At 36.6% G+C, this 15573-nt stretch overlaps 1 protein-coding gene across 1 annotated transcript; it reads left to right on the top strand.

Annotated features, from left to right (window-relative positions):
• The first annotated feature begins 4375 nt into the window (after positions 1-4375).
• Positions 4376-5958, top strand: LOC5565372 (enoyl-CoA delta isomerase 1, mitochondrial). Its single transcript, XM_001649674.2, has 6 exons — positions 4376-4499; positions 4741-4982; positions 5046-5192; positions 5254-5463; positions 5526-5687; positions 5742-5958. The coding sequence occupies exons 2-6, from the start codon at positions 4749-4751 to the stop codon at positions 5835-5837; spliced, it is 849 nt and encodes a 282-aa protein (XP_001649724.2). The 5' UTR covers positions 4376-4499; positions 4741-4748; the 3' UTR covers positions 5838-5958.
• Positions 5959-15573: the final 9615 nt, after the last annotated feature.

Here is a 15573-nt window from a genome sequence, read left to right as displayed (position 1 = left end):
GGCTCGAAAAATTCTTACGGTTTTTGTACTGCGATGCTGCTCCATCAGACATGAAATATATCTTTCTGATTTCTTTATCCTTATCAACGCGTAAAAAGTTAATCATTTTGGCAATGAACAAATTTACAGATACTGAGTCGTGTCTTAAATCTTCGGAAATTACAATAAAACTAAAATGTTCAATTTGCGTACTTCCATTGAAATAAATAACGAATGGATGAATTGTAGCTTGTTGTACGTTCCAGTGATGGGACTGCACTTCATCTTGCAATACAAAGCTATAGTTTTCAGTAATGTATTTTTCGTATTTTTTAAAAAGCGGGATTGCTTTGTTTTAATAAAGTCGTGAGGAATTAAACTTTCTAATTTCAAGCAAAAAAATGACACAAACTCATCTACAGGTTTTACAATAGTTTCTAGGTCACACCTATCCGTGGTCACCCATTGCTCAAATGATAACTGATCATTATAATTTTCTTCAAACTCAGCGAATAAAGTATTTTCCAATGATGAAGAATCTGGACAATCCGAACAAGATCGTAGATAGCAATTTGATGTTGTATTTTCACACAAAAGACTACCAGTTAACATTTTAATATCCTTTGATAAATTGATTCTTTTCAAACTATGTAAGATTGGGTTAATATTTTCGTGTGTTGTGCACACACAAACATTATGTGTTCCTGAATTGGATAGAAGCTTGCATTGCCTTGGACGAAGGCTTGCAAATGAGGAAAAACCTACCTTAATATTTTCGTTAATTTCCTTGAAGCGTGTATACGCTTCTTTCAAAGTAGTCATCATTAATCGTTTTTGGATTGCTTGACGCTTTCCATCTTTTTTTACAGATACATAATCTTTTTGGCCAGACATAGCTCTACTTACTTCATCGTCTTCAAAATATTGAATTATTTTTTCTTTTGTCTCATCTGTTAATGAAGTACTCGACCTAGCATTTTTGGTTGCAAGACAGTTATTTTTGAATTGTTTTGCCTTTTCTGCTGTATTTCTATTGGTTTTGAACTCATCAATGGCGTCTTGAATAGACCACGAGCTTGGCAGCATCGACAAAATCAATAATTTTTCTTTCCTTGTCGTGGCTAGTTTCGAGAAACTTTCCTTCATATTCATAATTACCTCATCGTAGTCTGTATTTTCCACATCCTCAGGTCCTAATTTGAAGAGGTTTCTTCGTACAGCTTCGTTGATTTCACGGTATTTTTTCTCGGGATAATTAACGTAACCCATCTTCGTCCATTTAATCGGAGTCACTTTTATTCCAGCTATCCCTTCGTTGAAGCGTTCGATGTTGACCTTCTGGATGCACTCATCTTCTGATTGATTTGTTGCCGTTTAAACGGCAAGACGTACAAATGCGTAAATTTGTATTCAATGTAGACATTGGAGCATAACCAGCCGCTTTCAGTTTATCTATGGTGCTTTCGGTGAGATTTCGTAGCTCTTTCGAACACTTTTTTTCTGCAAACGGCCTGCAACAGTTAAGAAAGCGACTACTCATGTTGCTCGTTAGATTTTAATAAACAAAATCATTTTTAAGTTTTTACTGACTAGTTTGGTGTCGTTTGCTTGACTGAAGAAAAATTTTACAATTAAATCTTTTATAACCATAGTGGTAGTATATTTTTAGCTTTTTCGTGAGTATGTTCATGGTATGTACCTATCATGTTTTTGATGTTGTTGAAGTTACTCGCTTTCTCCCAAATATGATTAACAAAGTCTATTCTCTACCAAGGCGGATCTATACCCAGGTGTAATCAGATTTTAACTTTGTGGAGAAAACCAGCGCCGAGAAAACCGACCTGCTTTACGTATACTAGATCACCTGGGTATAGACCCGCCTTGTTCTCTACGAGGTAAACTTTTTTCAGGTAAACTAGTCGTATACCTGTATAGAAAACTTTTTTTGTAACTTTTGTCTTCAATATTAGATTTCTTATAGGTTTCTTTTATCTAAAGGTTTCAACACTATTGAGAGAATTTTTCTTCAGTTACGTACAATAAAAAATATGACACTATCAAGACTTTAGATCACAACACTGGATCGCGTCTAACTTTCTAATAGATGCTATAATAGTTATGAATAATTAAATAAAATACCATGAAAACAACTTGTTAACCTCATGTGGTACCCTTAACAAAAAATTCAGCAACAAACTGCGGTCCTAAAAAAAATTTCACTAAGTGTCAAATTTGTGAAATATTTGAAATGTCATAACTTTTTTGTTTATTGGTTTACCATCACCAAATTTTTATGGTAGATAGCTAATATAATGGACCGTTTTCCCTCAAAAAATTACGTTGGTATTCCGATAGGGTTTTGAGATATTTGAGTTTTTGTGACAAAAATGATGTTTTTTAATGCAAAAACAATTTTTTTTTACTGTGTGTATTTTTTTTTTTTGGAATCTTTATTTAGTTGTCTAACTTTGTTTCTTTAGTTGTCTAACAATCGAACGAACCGTTTTTGCTGTGCAGCTTTTTGAATATTTTTGAAACATTTTCACATACACCCTTTTGAAAAGTTAGTCGTGACTCAACTTGAAGATTTGATATCGGAAAATGACGATTTAGATGGAACTGAAAAACTGTGCAAAGTTTCAGATATTTTTGAAATGGTCGATCAGAATCGACTTGCATGCCTCCGTGGAATCCCTCAGCACTGAGAAGTACTGTTTTATTACTTTGGGTAGTTTTTTTACTTTAAACTTCTAAGAGGAGAGAGAATTCGTGTACGCATAGCACGAAGGTGCGATGCGCACTTACTTAGCTTTATCGATTTCGTGAATGCTCGCTGTAGCTTCCCAATTCCAATCCAACCTATTAAATCGAGAGGGTAGAACTTTGAAATTATCAAGTTTAGCTTTGTATTTTGTTTTGTTGTTTTGAGCGGCTTCAAACAATATTAATTACTCTACATATATTTCATAATTATAACTCAAAATTTTAGAGCTTGGAAATTTAAATAAATGCAATAAAATGCACAACTTGAATATATGAACACTAAATGTCAAACATTTTATTAGGAAATATGTAATTTCTTAAATTTGCGATGTATCTGGCAATGAAACGATTGGTCTCAATGCATATAACAAAGTGGAGGAATCAAGTTTCACAAATTCCTTTAAATATTATTATCTTCATAGGTTTGGTCAATCTTACAGCTCAGAAAGCAGTAATTTCATGAGTAAATTAATAATTCTTAAAGCAGTCTGGGTTGATCTATTCAGTTCATAGAGGAACCAGAGAAGAAGAACAAAACAACAACAGTACAGAAGAACGACAAACAAAGAACTAAAAACCGTTTCCCTACGCTTCCATTCTTCCATCATTATAGCACGGCTTCGCTTACGCCTGATACATAGGCAATCTGCTATCCAAAAAGCAAGCCTCTCTGCACGTCCGCTTTACCACACCTACACCTTCCCGCATGACCTGGCGTAGATGCAGGGGTATAACCGGTTTACTGTGGGCTATCATCAATTCCACCCCCTTCCTTCATTGGTTTGCTCTCTGACGTGGCAGGTGCCATTATTGCTTAAAAATAGAAGATCACCAGCGCTTATACACTGAAGGTGTCTGTTAGTCCCAAGCAGTCATCTGGTTGGTTCCTTGCCTAATTGCAGATTATCTGATGATCGATACTGGAGTAGTAACCAAGGGCGGACAATTAAGCTCAAGCTCAAAATTGAAAATTATGGGTAAAAGACAATATAAATAGTGATATGACAATAGATTTGCTTAGAAAAACTGCTCAAAATTATAGTTATTTTAGCAGCGCTCCAACATGACTTGCGGAACAAACCATCAAACCAATTTAAAAAGTAACTAAAAGTAAATATATTCTGTAAAACTTAAGTTGATTGAATTTAATACGTATTTGATCAATTTGAATGAGGCTGTCCAAATCTTAGTTAATAATATTGCTGCTCTTAGAACCGTTAGCTGAATAGCAGACTTTATCCCGGTGGGTCTTGTTTTTACCTCAATTTTCTGTCTCGTTTTTCTGACATTTGATGAGATTTTTATTATAATAGATCAATGCAGCACATATTACTTACACATTACTTGAAGGAAACCAACTGAGGGTTCTTGAAAAGAATTCGCTTTGCTTAATGAATCCGTTTTGTCCATTACCCAAGTATTTTTAATGACAGGAGCAGGTACTTTCTATAAAAAAAAACAAATTCTAAAATAATAATTGCTCAACACCGACCTCCACAACAAGTTTGACTTAAACGTGGACTTTACCATACATCTCCTTAAACTTCCATGCAATATGTGTGGCTTTTGTAGCCGATTCAAACTTGGCAACATTTAGAAAACATTATCTGGTACAAGCTTGGAATTTCAGAAACATCGACAAAACAAGGGTGCAACAATTTGGTTGTCATTGCTTTCTCTTGCAATATCACTATAGGTCAATCTGTTTTTGCATTCATTGCCGTTGGTTTGAATATTTGGTTAGTCGTGATTAAGAGGTAAATAATATTAAATAAATTATATTTATGTCAGTCATATAGTTTTTGATACCGATACGCGATATATGAAAATTTAGTTTGATTACATGTTACATAAATGAGGCATTGAACCTTTCGTACCATGGACCTGATAAGTGACGTACAAGTCCAAAGTCCATGTTTATTTCACACTTTTTTGAGCTTCGTTCGACTCGGCTCAACAAGACAGTATCTATATGTGCTTTATTTTTTTTCATTTTAGTTAACATCATGTTGCGATCGGTTGTGCGTTCTGTAGCCCGGCTTAGTGTCCCGGGATCGCGATCCTGTAGCAATGCCTCTGATAAACTGGTGATCACCGAGGTGAATGATAAGACAGGATATGCCACAGTCACACTAAACCGGCCACCGGTAAACAGCTTGAATTTGGAGCTGCTCACTGCACTGTCTAATACGTTGGACGATCTGTTGAATAATAAATCTCGTGGAATGATTCTAACTTCGGTATGTTGAGAACAAGAGATGCTTTTCAAATGCATAATGATCTAAAATCTAAATAACTTCCAGTCATCGAAAACAGTGTTCAGTGCCGGGTTGGACATAATGGAAATGTACAAACCCAAACAGGAGCGAATGAAACAGTTCTGGACGACTCTACAGGATGTCTGGTTCAAGCTATACGGATCGCCATTCCCCACCGTAGCAGTTATTAATGTAAGCCTTTTCATTGAGAACTTATGATTAGAATGCTAAACATTTCGATAATTTTCCACAGGGTCACTCCCCAGCCGGTGGTTGTCTACTAGCCATGTGTTGCGAGTATCGAGTGATGTTACCCAACTTCAGTATCGGATTGAATGAAACTCAGCTGGGCATTGTGGCTCCCACTTGGTTCCAGGCAACGATGCGTAACACATTGTCACGTCGTGATGCGGAACTGGCGCTCACTTTAGGAACGCTTTTCAACACCGAGGAAGCCCTCAAAGTACCAGACATAAAAAAAAATCCTGAATTGCAGATAATAATTTCATACTTTTTCGATCGTAGGTTGGGCTAATTGATGAAATTGCGGCAAGCAAAGAGGAAGGAATTGCAAAGGCGACCAGCTTCTTGGACCGATTCAAGAAGATTTCTCCACAGGCAAGATCGATGACGAAACAAGCTCTCCGAAGCAAAGATATAATGGAACTGGAGGATAATAGATCACAGGTTTGTTATGAGAATGATCTTGTTGGATTTGGATTACAACACATTTTCTTATAGGATGTTGATCTGTTCGTGTATGCCGTCACACAACCGAAGGTACAGAAAGGTCTAGAAATGTATCTGGAAGCACTGAAACAAAAGGCAGCAAAGTAAAATTACCATAGGAGAAACCTTGGGGCATTTGATTATTTTTATATGAATCATTTATAATAAACTTCAAAAGATATACAAATATACAACACAATTTTGATCAAATAGATCTAGTAAAATCGTACAAAATGGTCTTATTATTGTTTGGGGTCTTAAATTGAATTAGTCGTGTTATTTAACATACAAAGGTATCGACCGTGATAAATATATTTTGAATTTGTTTATCGGCATATCGGTCTATTTTGCTCGAAGTAAGAGGGAGCATGGAGAAGAAAGCAACGAATACTAGATGGATAGGTACCGTAAGGTAACGGCGAGAGAAATTGGATTAGATGTTGAAGAGGGCAAACCACATGAAACAGTATTACCGTAATTTCGGGTGAAATTGATCACTTTCAAGGTTTTTTTTGTCTGATTTCTATAATGTTGACAACGCCAAACAACTGAATGCAGGAAAACAAGTATGAAGGTGAGCCTCATTGACTCAAGTACCGAAATTTTCTAACAAATGTAATTTTAGTGCTAAAAAATATGTCTAAAATAAAAAATCGGGAGATCTCATTTCGGGGTGAAATTGATCACTTATCAATGCCACTATTGTAAGTTTTCAAAACAACTTAACATAATAAATTTGAGCTCCCTGAATCCGAATATGCTTGCCAAATTCTTAACAATACAATATTTATAGAAATAATGAATGTTTAAATTTCAAGAATAACGCAGAAAACGCCTAAATGTATGCAATTTCCTAAGGAATTTCTTGATATCTAACAGAAATACAATTATTTCAACCAAATCAACGAATTGGTACGAGTTTTGGTTATGAAATCTAGTTTGGGGATATATCTTTAGTATCCTCACAAACTTTCAGGATTATACCATGTCCAAATCCTTGTCTAGAACTACAGTTAACTCTCCCTTACTCGATATTCCGTATCTCGATATCGAGTTAGAGAACCATAGTAAAAGTTGGTTTTCATGGCTAACTCGATGGTCCCTTGAAACGCAGTTGCACTGCTTTTGTGTTCTGTAACTCGATACCTCCCTAACTCGATGGTCCCTTCAATATCGAGTAAGGGAGAGATGACTGTAGAAGTTTATTGATGTTTGTCAACACTGCACCGTAAAGATTTTGAAATTTTTGATTATTTTCATATAAATAAACATTTTTGAATGCAAAAAACTTCACAACCCACAATTTGGACATACTTACGACAAGCAACGTTCATTCACTGCAGGTTACATTGATATTTGTGCTCCATTAGGAAGAAATAAAATCGAGTGACACAGTGATCATTTTCTCCCAACTGATCAATTTCACCCCAATTTACGGTTCTTGAAACGTCAAAATTAGTCAAAATTAGTCGTGTTAGGCTGAAAATGTTATTTTTGCTATTCCGTTGCTTATTAGCCCACTTTTCATCAATTAAATGAGCAACATAATGACCTACTTTTCCTAACAGTAGAAACAGAATTGAAAAGTGATACTTTTCAGCATTGTTTTGGGTACTGAAAAGTAACACTTTTCAGCACTGTTGAGAATCGCCAACTAAATATCTGAACGGCTTATACAGCCATTTGAATTGTTTTGTATTTAACAATGACAAACTACTTGCCCTACATCCATTGGACGATCCGAGTACCATTCGTGTGTGCGATTCAGATTCGGCATCGGGTCGTCTAGCAAGACGAAGATGAGGTAGTTGAGTTAACTAGTTCATAGCTTCCCAATCCCAATCAATGGATCAAATCGAAGCAGCCTCTAGCCCAGGCTCTTTGATTTAAGTTAGGAAACAAAGAGTACCGCCTATCGTGGTCAGCTGTTTGGAATTTGGGGGATTTAGGCAGCAGATCTTGAACTCCATTAGGAGAATCAAGGTTTCCTTCCAAATCGCAAAGAAAAGAGATTGTCGCGTACTGACGGAAACTCCTAAAGATCACGAACTTCTTCTCAAACATCTTGAAGAGAAGAAGCACATTTGTTTTACTTATGACGAGAAAACTGAACGTTTGTTCAAAGTCGTTTTGAAAGGTCTTTCAAGTGACTATAACCCAACTAACAATTCAGAACCACAAACAAGCATGCATGTTCAATTATTGTTCAATTATGGTAATGACAGCTGAATAAAAGTTTTGCTCTATAAAGAGCTGAGAAGGTGCTTTTTTAACACAAACTTAGGTCAATGTTCAACGTTATGCATTAGAATGAACACAAGTTGAATTGCCACTTATTAAACGTTTTCAAAAATTCTCATTCGACTAGTCAAGATTGTTTTACTAATGAGCTGAACAAGCGTGTTTCCTCCAATTAAAAAGCCAATATTCCACTAAACAAATGTATATGTATAAAAGGATATTCAGAAGACGAACCAACGTTTTACTCGCGTCGCACTTCAGCTATTTCCACATGTTTAACACAGGCATGATTAAAAGCTAAATAAGTATTTTATAAAATCCTAATTCAGCTTCAGTATATTATAAGAACAGTTGATCCAATAGAGGCCAAAATGACGATTAACAAACACATTGTTCAGCAATAAATAAGTCTTGTAAAAGCGATCACACTATACCTAAATCTCATAAAATGGACAAAGTATCCGAAATTCGTGTTGATTTCCGAATGCATTTCAAAGCTTATAACTTATGCTTTCTCAAAACTTTTTAAATAGCTGTTCACAAAATAAACATGGTCAGCCTCCAGAAATGTAGGATTATTTTGAAAAACAAAATCAAACAAATCAATGAGCTAAGTATTCCTAGTAGGAGTATTGACAAACAAAGCGTGATATTGACTTGATTGACATAAAAGATCTGAAGACAACATCAAAATTTTGTTTGTTCTTTGTATGTAGTTAATTTAAGATATAATTTCCAGATCTTTTATATATTATATCTATCAAGTTAATATCACTTTTAGCTATCCATATTATAATTTGCTATTGCTAAACTTTATTCGCCTGCTCGGGATGTTGTTCCGTATTAAGTGGAAGTTTCTTCGACAGAATTGATTAATTAAATTTCTATAGCGAGCTACATGTGAAATGACATTTCTTCACAACTGAATAGTGCGATCTAAGAAAAAATATTTACTTGGCCATTTCAGAAAACAAAAATCCCCCACGTCAAGATATTCGAACATTTTTCTATTCATGCGCATAGTCCTCAGAACACTTCAAATGATTTAAATATATTCATACAGAGGACTATTTCTTTAATGCATAATAGGTTTATGAAAAATACAAATCAATAATATTGCTGTTTGCGTTTGACGTGCAAATCTTGTTCAAATGCGTTTCAAATGCGGTAACACAAACTAATCAAAGGACTCTAGGCAATCGTGATAAAAATACCGCCAACCTAGCAATGAAAAACTATCTTTGACTTCGCCTTCCTTGTGAAAAATCTTCCCGCATTTGGTGTTCCCCATTTGATATTTGCATTTCAAACGCACACAGCAATATAATTAATTAATACAAATATAATTTATAAAAAAAATGAAATTTAATTTAAGTTAATGCATCATTCAAATTGAAATTTTGAACAAACTAAAACTTATTATGAAATTAGATTAAGGTGAAGATGTATCGAAGCCAAACCTTTTCAAGAATACAAATCTAGAGAACTAAACATCCGTTCAAGCTGGAAACTTAATCGATTGGTTACCACCAGCGTGTGACCAATCGATTAGGCTTTCAGCTCGAATCACTGCGCTGTCTGGTTCGGTAGACTTGTGATCTTGAAAATTTGAGGTTTGGCTTCGATGCATATTCACCTTAATCATTTCAGACTGATTTCACTTTGTGTAAATAAACATTATTTTTGACCATCATTGACATAAATTTTCTCACTGTGCGCTAAAAATAGCCGACTGAACTCAGCTTGCATCAGCACTAAACAGCAGCTAAATAATATGCTTGTTCAGTTGTTGATTAGCGTACCATGTGTTCATTAGACGATGTCGAATAGAAGCTCAAACATGATCAATATTCAGCTATGAGAGGTTTATATTTTGCACTGGACGATTCATTCATCAATTCTAGGATGGCGCAGATAGCAAAGCATACCGCTGACGATTGGAAGGTCTCGAGTTCGAATCCAGTAATCGGGCGATTTTTAAATATGGTTGTTATATCATGATAATTGTGTACACTACATTTAAAGTGCATAGAAAAACATTTTTTTTTTGTTTTTTTTTTGTTTTCAATTATTTTTAGACCAGTCGTATAAAAGCTGAACTAAATGCTTGTAAAACGTTTTAAAAGCTGAAAAATAAAGTTGGGATTCAACGACATGCTTTAAAGTTTCTCCAAATTTGTGTGAACAACGCCTGAACAAAGGTTGGCCATGAAAATCATTGATATGTTATTAAACTTGATGCTGAATAAAACTGCCATAATGGTGTTTGTTATATGAGTGAATATTAGTTGAGTTTTCCAAGAACCTGGAGGAAATTTCCAGAGCCCCACTCAGTGCCGAAAGTGGGGTCATGGTACAAAACATTGCCACATGGATGCTAAACGCATGATTTACGGAGGTTCGTCTCACGCTGAGGATTAAATTATTTTCGAGCCGAGTGGAATATATATGAAGCATACGTTGATAGAAATTTGGTGTTAGTATTTCTTTGCAAACAAAACTTGATATTGACAGAGTTGTGTTTGATCTTTCGACCTTGACGCTTGCTCCTGCGGGGACAAGTGACGAGAGCAGGATCAAACATGTCACGCGTCGGTCGAGTAGTGAAATGAAAAAGCGCCGCGGATCGTTAGTAGTGTTTGATCTATTGATCGAGTCGCTTGGTCTTGCGCGGGCGAGTGATAGACACATGTTCGGGGTACAATGCGTTTATCGAATAATATCGCGAATACGATTAAGCGTGATTATATCATGGATCGCATCACCAACCATTGGTGACTCCCAGATCTTTACCTTATCCCACTAACCCAATATCCTTTCCATGACAACTGTGGAGATGCAGAGGTATACTCGGTCTCTAGTAACAACGGTTGTCTAACTAACATTCCTTCCCTTCCCCGATGAACGTAAGGACGTGGCCGGCGTCGTTATTGACTTTTAAAATTTGAGCTCTCGATTTGTGCACATTGAAGAATGGTAAGCTAATCCCAAGCCCCATTCATAAATTTCCTGTGCAACTTCGATTGTTCTGGTCAATCACTGAGTAGCAACTACGAATTGTTCGGTCATCTATGCTCATTAGTGTGGGACAAAATTTAGATTTTCGCTCCAGTACACTTTTTGGATTGCATTTGGGTTTCATAATACCTGTGCAAAATTTCAGCTCGATCGGAGAAATTATATTTTAGCGCCAGCCGTTCAAGGTTTGTATGGGATTTACTATGGGAAAACTTACTTTTACAAAGAAAAATCGCCAGAGGTCGCCTATTGTCCTCTAAAATTCTGAACACAGATTTCGATATGTATTTTTAAGATGAAGAATATTGCCGAAGACCGCGAAACAATCCGACACTTGTGAAAAAAGTTATTCAATGAAAACCTATTGGCAAGGCGACGTTGATTAACACGTAAAGGGATAACAATAATAACAAAATCGGGCCAAATTTCCGAATATTCTATGCTTAATAACTTTTTTCGCAAGCATCGAATTGCTTTGCGGTCTTCGGCAATGTTGTTCATCGTAGAAATACCTATCGAGATCTGTATTCAGTATATTTATAGAGGACAATGGGCGATCTCTGGCGATTTTTCTTTGTAAAAGTAAGTTTTCCCATAGTAAATCCCATACAAACTTTGACCGGCTGGCGCTAAAATATAGTTTCTCCGATCGAGCTGAAATTTTGCACAGTTGTTATGGGACCTAAACGCAATCCAAAAAGTGGACTGGAGCGAGATTCTATTTTTTCATATAACCGTGTCCCAGGCTTGCTCATGCTCATGCAAACACAACTTGATATTGACATAAACTTCATATCGAAACTTTAACTAATTCCATTGTTGAAGCAAGAGGCATTGCAATACCAAAATGTAAACTTCGAATCCGTGGTTATAGGCGATGATCTTTAACTCTTGATCCGTCTTAAAAACGTGAGAAGACTATATCAACGCACTCGCGATCCTGCTATAAAAATTATATGGCTGGATCTGCAGAAAGAAATTAAAAAAAAAAGATTTTCTCCATAAGGAAACAAAAATTTTGAAAATACAATTTTTCAATCAAACCCTGGTTCTAAGCCCTTTTTAAGTTATTTATAGTTTTTAAAAAAACCTCAGAAGCTAATTGCGGCATTGAAAGAGGAAAATAAATTATTACTAACTAATTGCGAAAAAGCACAAAAACTTGCTATGCAGTTTGAAAGCGATTGTGCGCGCTTAATTTAGGACTTACCACTTCGATAGAAAATCAATTTACTCAGGACTTCGAAAATATTCTCAATCAAGAGAACGATTTAGGAAATTCCTGGGAGACTGATTTGGAAGAGGTGAAAGTAGCTCATCATTCTTAGTTGATATATTTAACAAATGTTTTCAGTTGGCAAATGGAAAAATGTTAAGGTTGTACCAATTTTGAAACCAGACAAAAATCTTGCAGAAGCTTCCAGCTATCATCCAATCAGTTTGGTTTCCTCCATCAGAGAACTTTTCGATAAGGTCATATTGAACAGAATGATGGCCCACATCAATGAAAATTAAATTTTTGCCAATGAACAGTTCGGATTCCGCCATGGACATTCGACCTCTCATCAACTTTTACATGAAACAAATTTGATCGGTTCCAACAAATCTGAAGGCTGTTTTACGGTCTTGCTCTTCTAGACATAGCAAAAGCATTCGACAATGTTTGGCATGAAGGCTTGATCGTAAAATTAAAAAAACTTTAATTTTCCAACATACATTGTTAGAATAAATAAAAAATTATCTGTCAAATTGTACACTTCAGGTTAGTCATCAGAACTCCAGGTTTGCAAGACTTCCTGTAAGAGCTGGTTTTCCTCAAGGCAGCATTTTGGGACCAATAGAATACAATATTTTCACATCTGAGTTACCTCAGGGATGTCAAAAATCCTTGTTTGGAGATGACACAGGCTTCTCCGCCAAAGGACGAAGTCTGCGTGTTATCTGTAGTCGATTGCAAAAAAGTTTGGATATTTTTTCTTCATACTTGCAAATGCTTCATACTCCTAATGCTTCCAAAACTGAACTAATAATATTCCCACATGAACCAAAAGCTCTTTATTTGAAACCTTCAAAAAGACATGTTGTTACGTTGAGAGGGGTTCCAATAAATGGGTCAGATGAAGTTAACTAGCTAGGGCTCATGCTAGATAAGAATTTAACTTTCAAAAATCACATTGAGGGCATTGAAGCCAAATGTAACACATATGTAAAATGTATCTATCCCCTTATTAATATAAAATCAAAACTTTGTCTTAAGAACAAGCTTATGATATTCAAACATTTTCAGGCCAGACATATTGTATGCTGTACCAATATGGACTAGTTGTTGTAATACCAGGAAGAAAGCCAATGAGTTACATAGAATATCCAATGTTGAAACATTGGAACAAATGTCAAATAAAATAATTAATAATTTCAGGCAAAAATCGTTACAATCTCCTATTGCCACGATTTATGCGTTATATATTTAGGTTAAGTAAACTGAAAACGTGTTTTTCTCTTATAAGCAGGTGAAATCAACTCACCTGTAAAAAATCTGTACTGCTACGGCAAATGAAATGTAATATGTTGTTAACAAAATGTTAATAAAATCTTAAATTTGTTTTATCAAATTAGGATGAAATTACCATTTACTTATCGCTGACTTTGAATTAATAGTTCCTTCTACCAATCTAGTTTAGTATAGTAATCAGATTTTGGACGTACGCATGTATTCTCCTTTGAAGGAAATCCGATTCCCTCTTCACCGGTCCACTAAAAATGCTTTTGCATGAAACTAGTTTGTTCCGGCTGGGGAACGTAGATGGAACTTGGAGGGCTAAGACTAGGGACGAAATCGCTGGGTTTCTCCTGTATCAAAGCTGGCTCAAATGAACTTGTCGAGTCCACAGTGAAATCGCTGGGTTTCTCCGGGACCTAGACTGGACACTTGGTGGCAGAGCCTTAAATTAAACACAAAAATCTACTTTTAACAAATTTACTTCTGATCTTCTTCGTGGCTCAAATACAACTAATCATGAATGTTTTAAAATGAACTACTGCTTTCCAGAGATGGGCTTCGAGGGGCGCTTCAATGTGATGATTGGTCGTGACGGACGGAACATACTCCCCCGGTTGTAACTACGTTGCAAGATTATTCGGCTCCTGCAATTTGTTATCCTCAATGGGAAGAACAGACACCTTGGTTATGGATCGACGAAAAATTGATCCATCGACGAAAACATCTATAACACGCACTAGTCCTTCCTTGTCAGGGTATACGGTAGTAATTCTTCCCATTTTCCATTTTAGCGGTGGCAATGCTTTATCATGAACGAGTACGACCATACCAGGTCGCAGATTTGGCATCATCATACGATTTTTCTTGCGTGGTTGCAATGAATGCAAGTAGTCCTTACTCCAGGCACGCCAAAAATGCTCGCGCATTAGTTGCAAATGTTGCCATCGACTTAGACGACTAACCTTCACGTTTTCCAAAGATGGTTCAGCGGGTGCAATTAGAGGCCGGCCAATCAAATAATGTGCTGGAGTTATTACCAGAGGATCATCTGGATCAGTTGAAATGCTGAACAATGGTCTTGAGTTGAGCACCGCTTCGATTTCGGTTAGTACGGTGGAAAATTCCTCGAAGGTCAAGCTTGCGTTGCCCAAAATTTTCTTCAAATGCGTTTTTGTCGACTTTACGGCGGATTCCCAGAGTCCACCGAACTCTGGGGCGTCTGGCGGGATAAATTGCCAATCAATTTCACGAGTTTCGCAATACTCACGTATTTGATCGAGTGTGGGCTGATCCATGAAGAGACGATACAATTGATGCAGCTCGTGATTCGCACCCTTAAAATTGGTTGCATTGTCTGAATGTAACTGTTGGACGAGTCCTCTGCGACTGATGAACCTTCTAAGCGACGCCAAGAATGCTTCGGATGTCAAATCAGAAACAATCTCAAGATGTAAAGCCTTGGTCGTCATGCAAACGTACACAGCCACATAAGCCTTGACAAGTTTTGGGCGGTAGGATCCTTGACGCACCAAAAACGGACCGGCATAGTCGACACCGGTTATTGCGAAGGGTGGCGATGGCACGATGCGAGGTCGAGGAAGATTCCCCATCAATTGCACGGATTCTGGTGGGTTGACACGAAAACATTTGACACACTTTCGTGTCACTTGTCGAACTGTTGAACGAGCGTTAAGTAACCAATAACGCTGTCGAATAAAGTTGATGAGTACTGCTTGGCTGGGATGAAGCAATTCGTTGTGCATTGTGCTTATGAACATCTTTACAACAAGATCTTTACATGGTAGAATGATAGGATGCTTCGATGGATAGGGTAACTGGGAATTAGAGAGCCGGCCTCCGACACGAAGCAGGCCGTTTTCCATATAAGGTCGAAGATTTCCAAGTCTTTTACAAGGTTTATTCGAACGAAGACGCTGAATTTCATCCATGAAGTGCACTTGTTGTACCATCTTGAAAATTGCTAACGTTGAACATTGCAACTCAGCGATAGTCGGTTGAGGTGATGCGATGCGTTCTGAACGATTCTTTTTCCGGCAGTTATTCGCGAATCGTAGAATGTAAGCA

Source organism: Aedes aegypti, chromosome 2 (assembly GCF_002204515.2).
Source record: "Aedes aegypti strain LVP_AGWG chromosome 2, AaegL5.0 Primary Assembly, whole genome shotgun sequence".
NCBI classification, from domain to species: Eukaryota; Metazoa; Arthropoda; class Insecta; order Diptera; family Culicidae; genus Aedes; species Aedes aegypti.
Note: the sequence above shows the minus strand (reverse complement) of the source record. Positions and strands in the feature narration are given on the sequence as shown.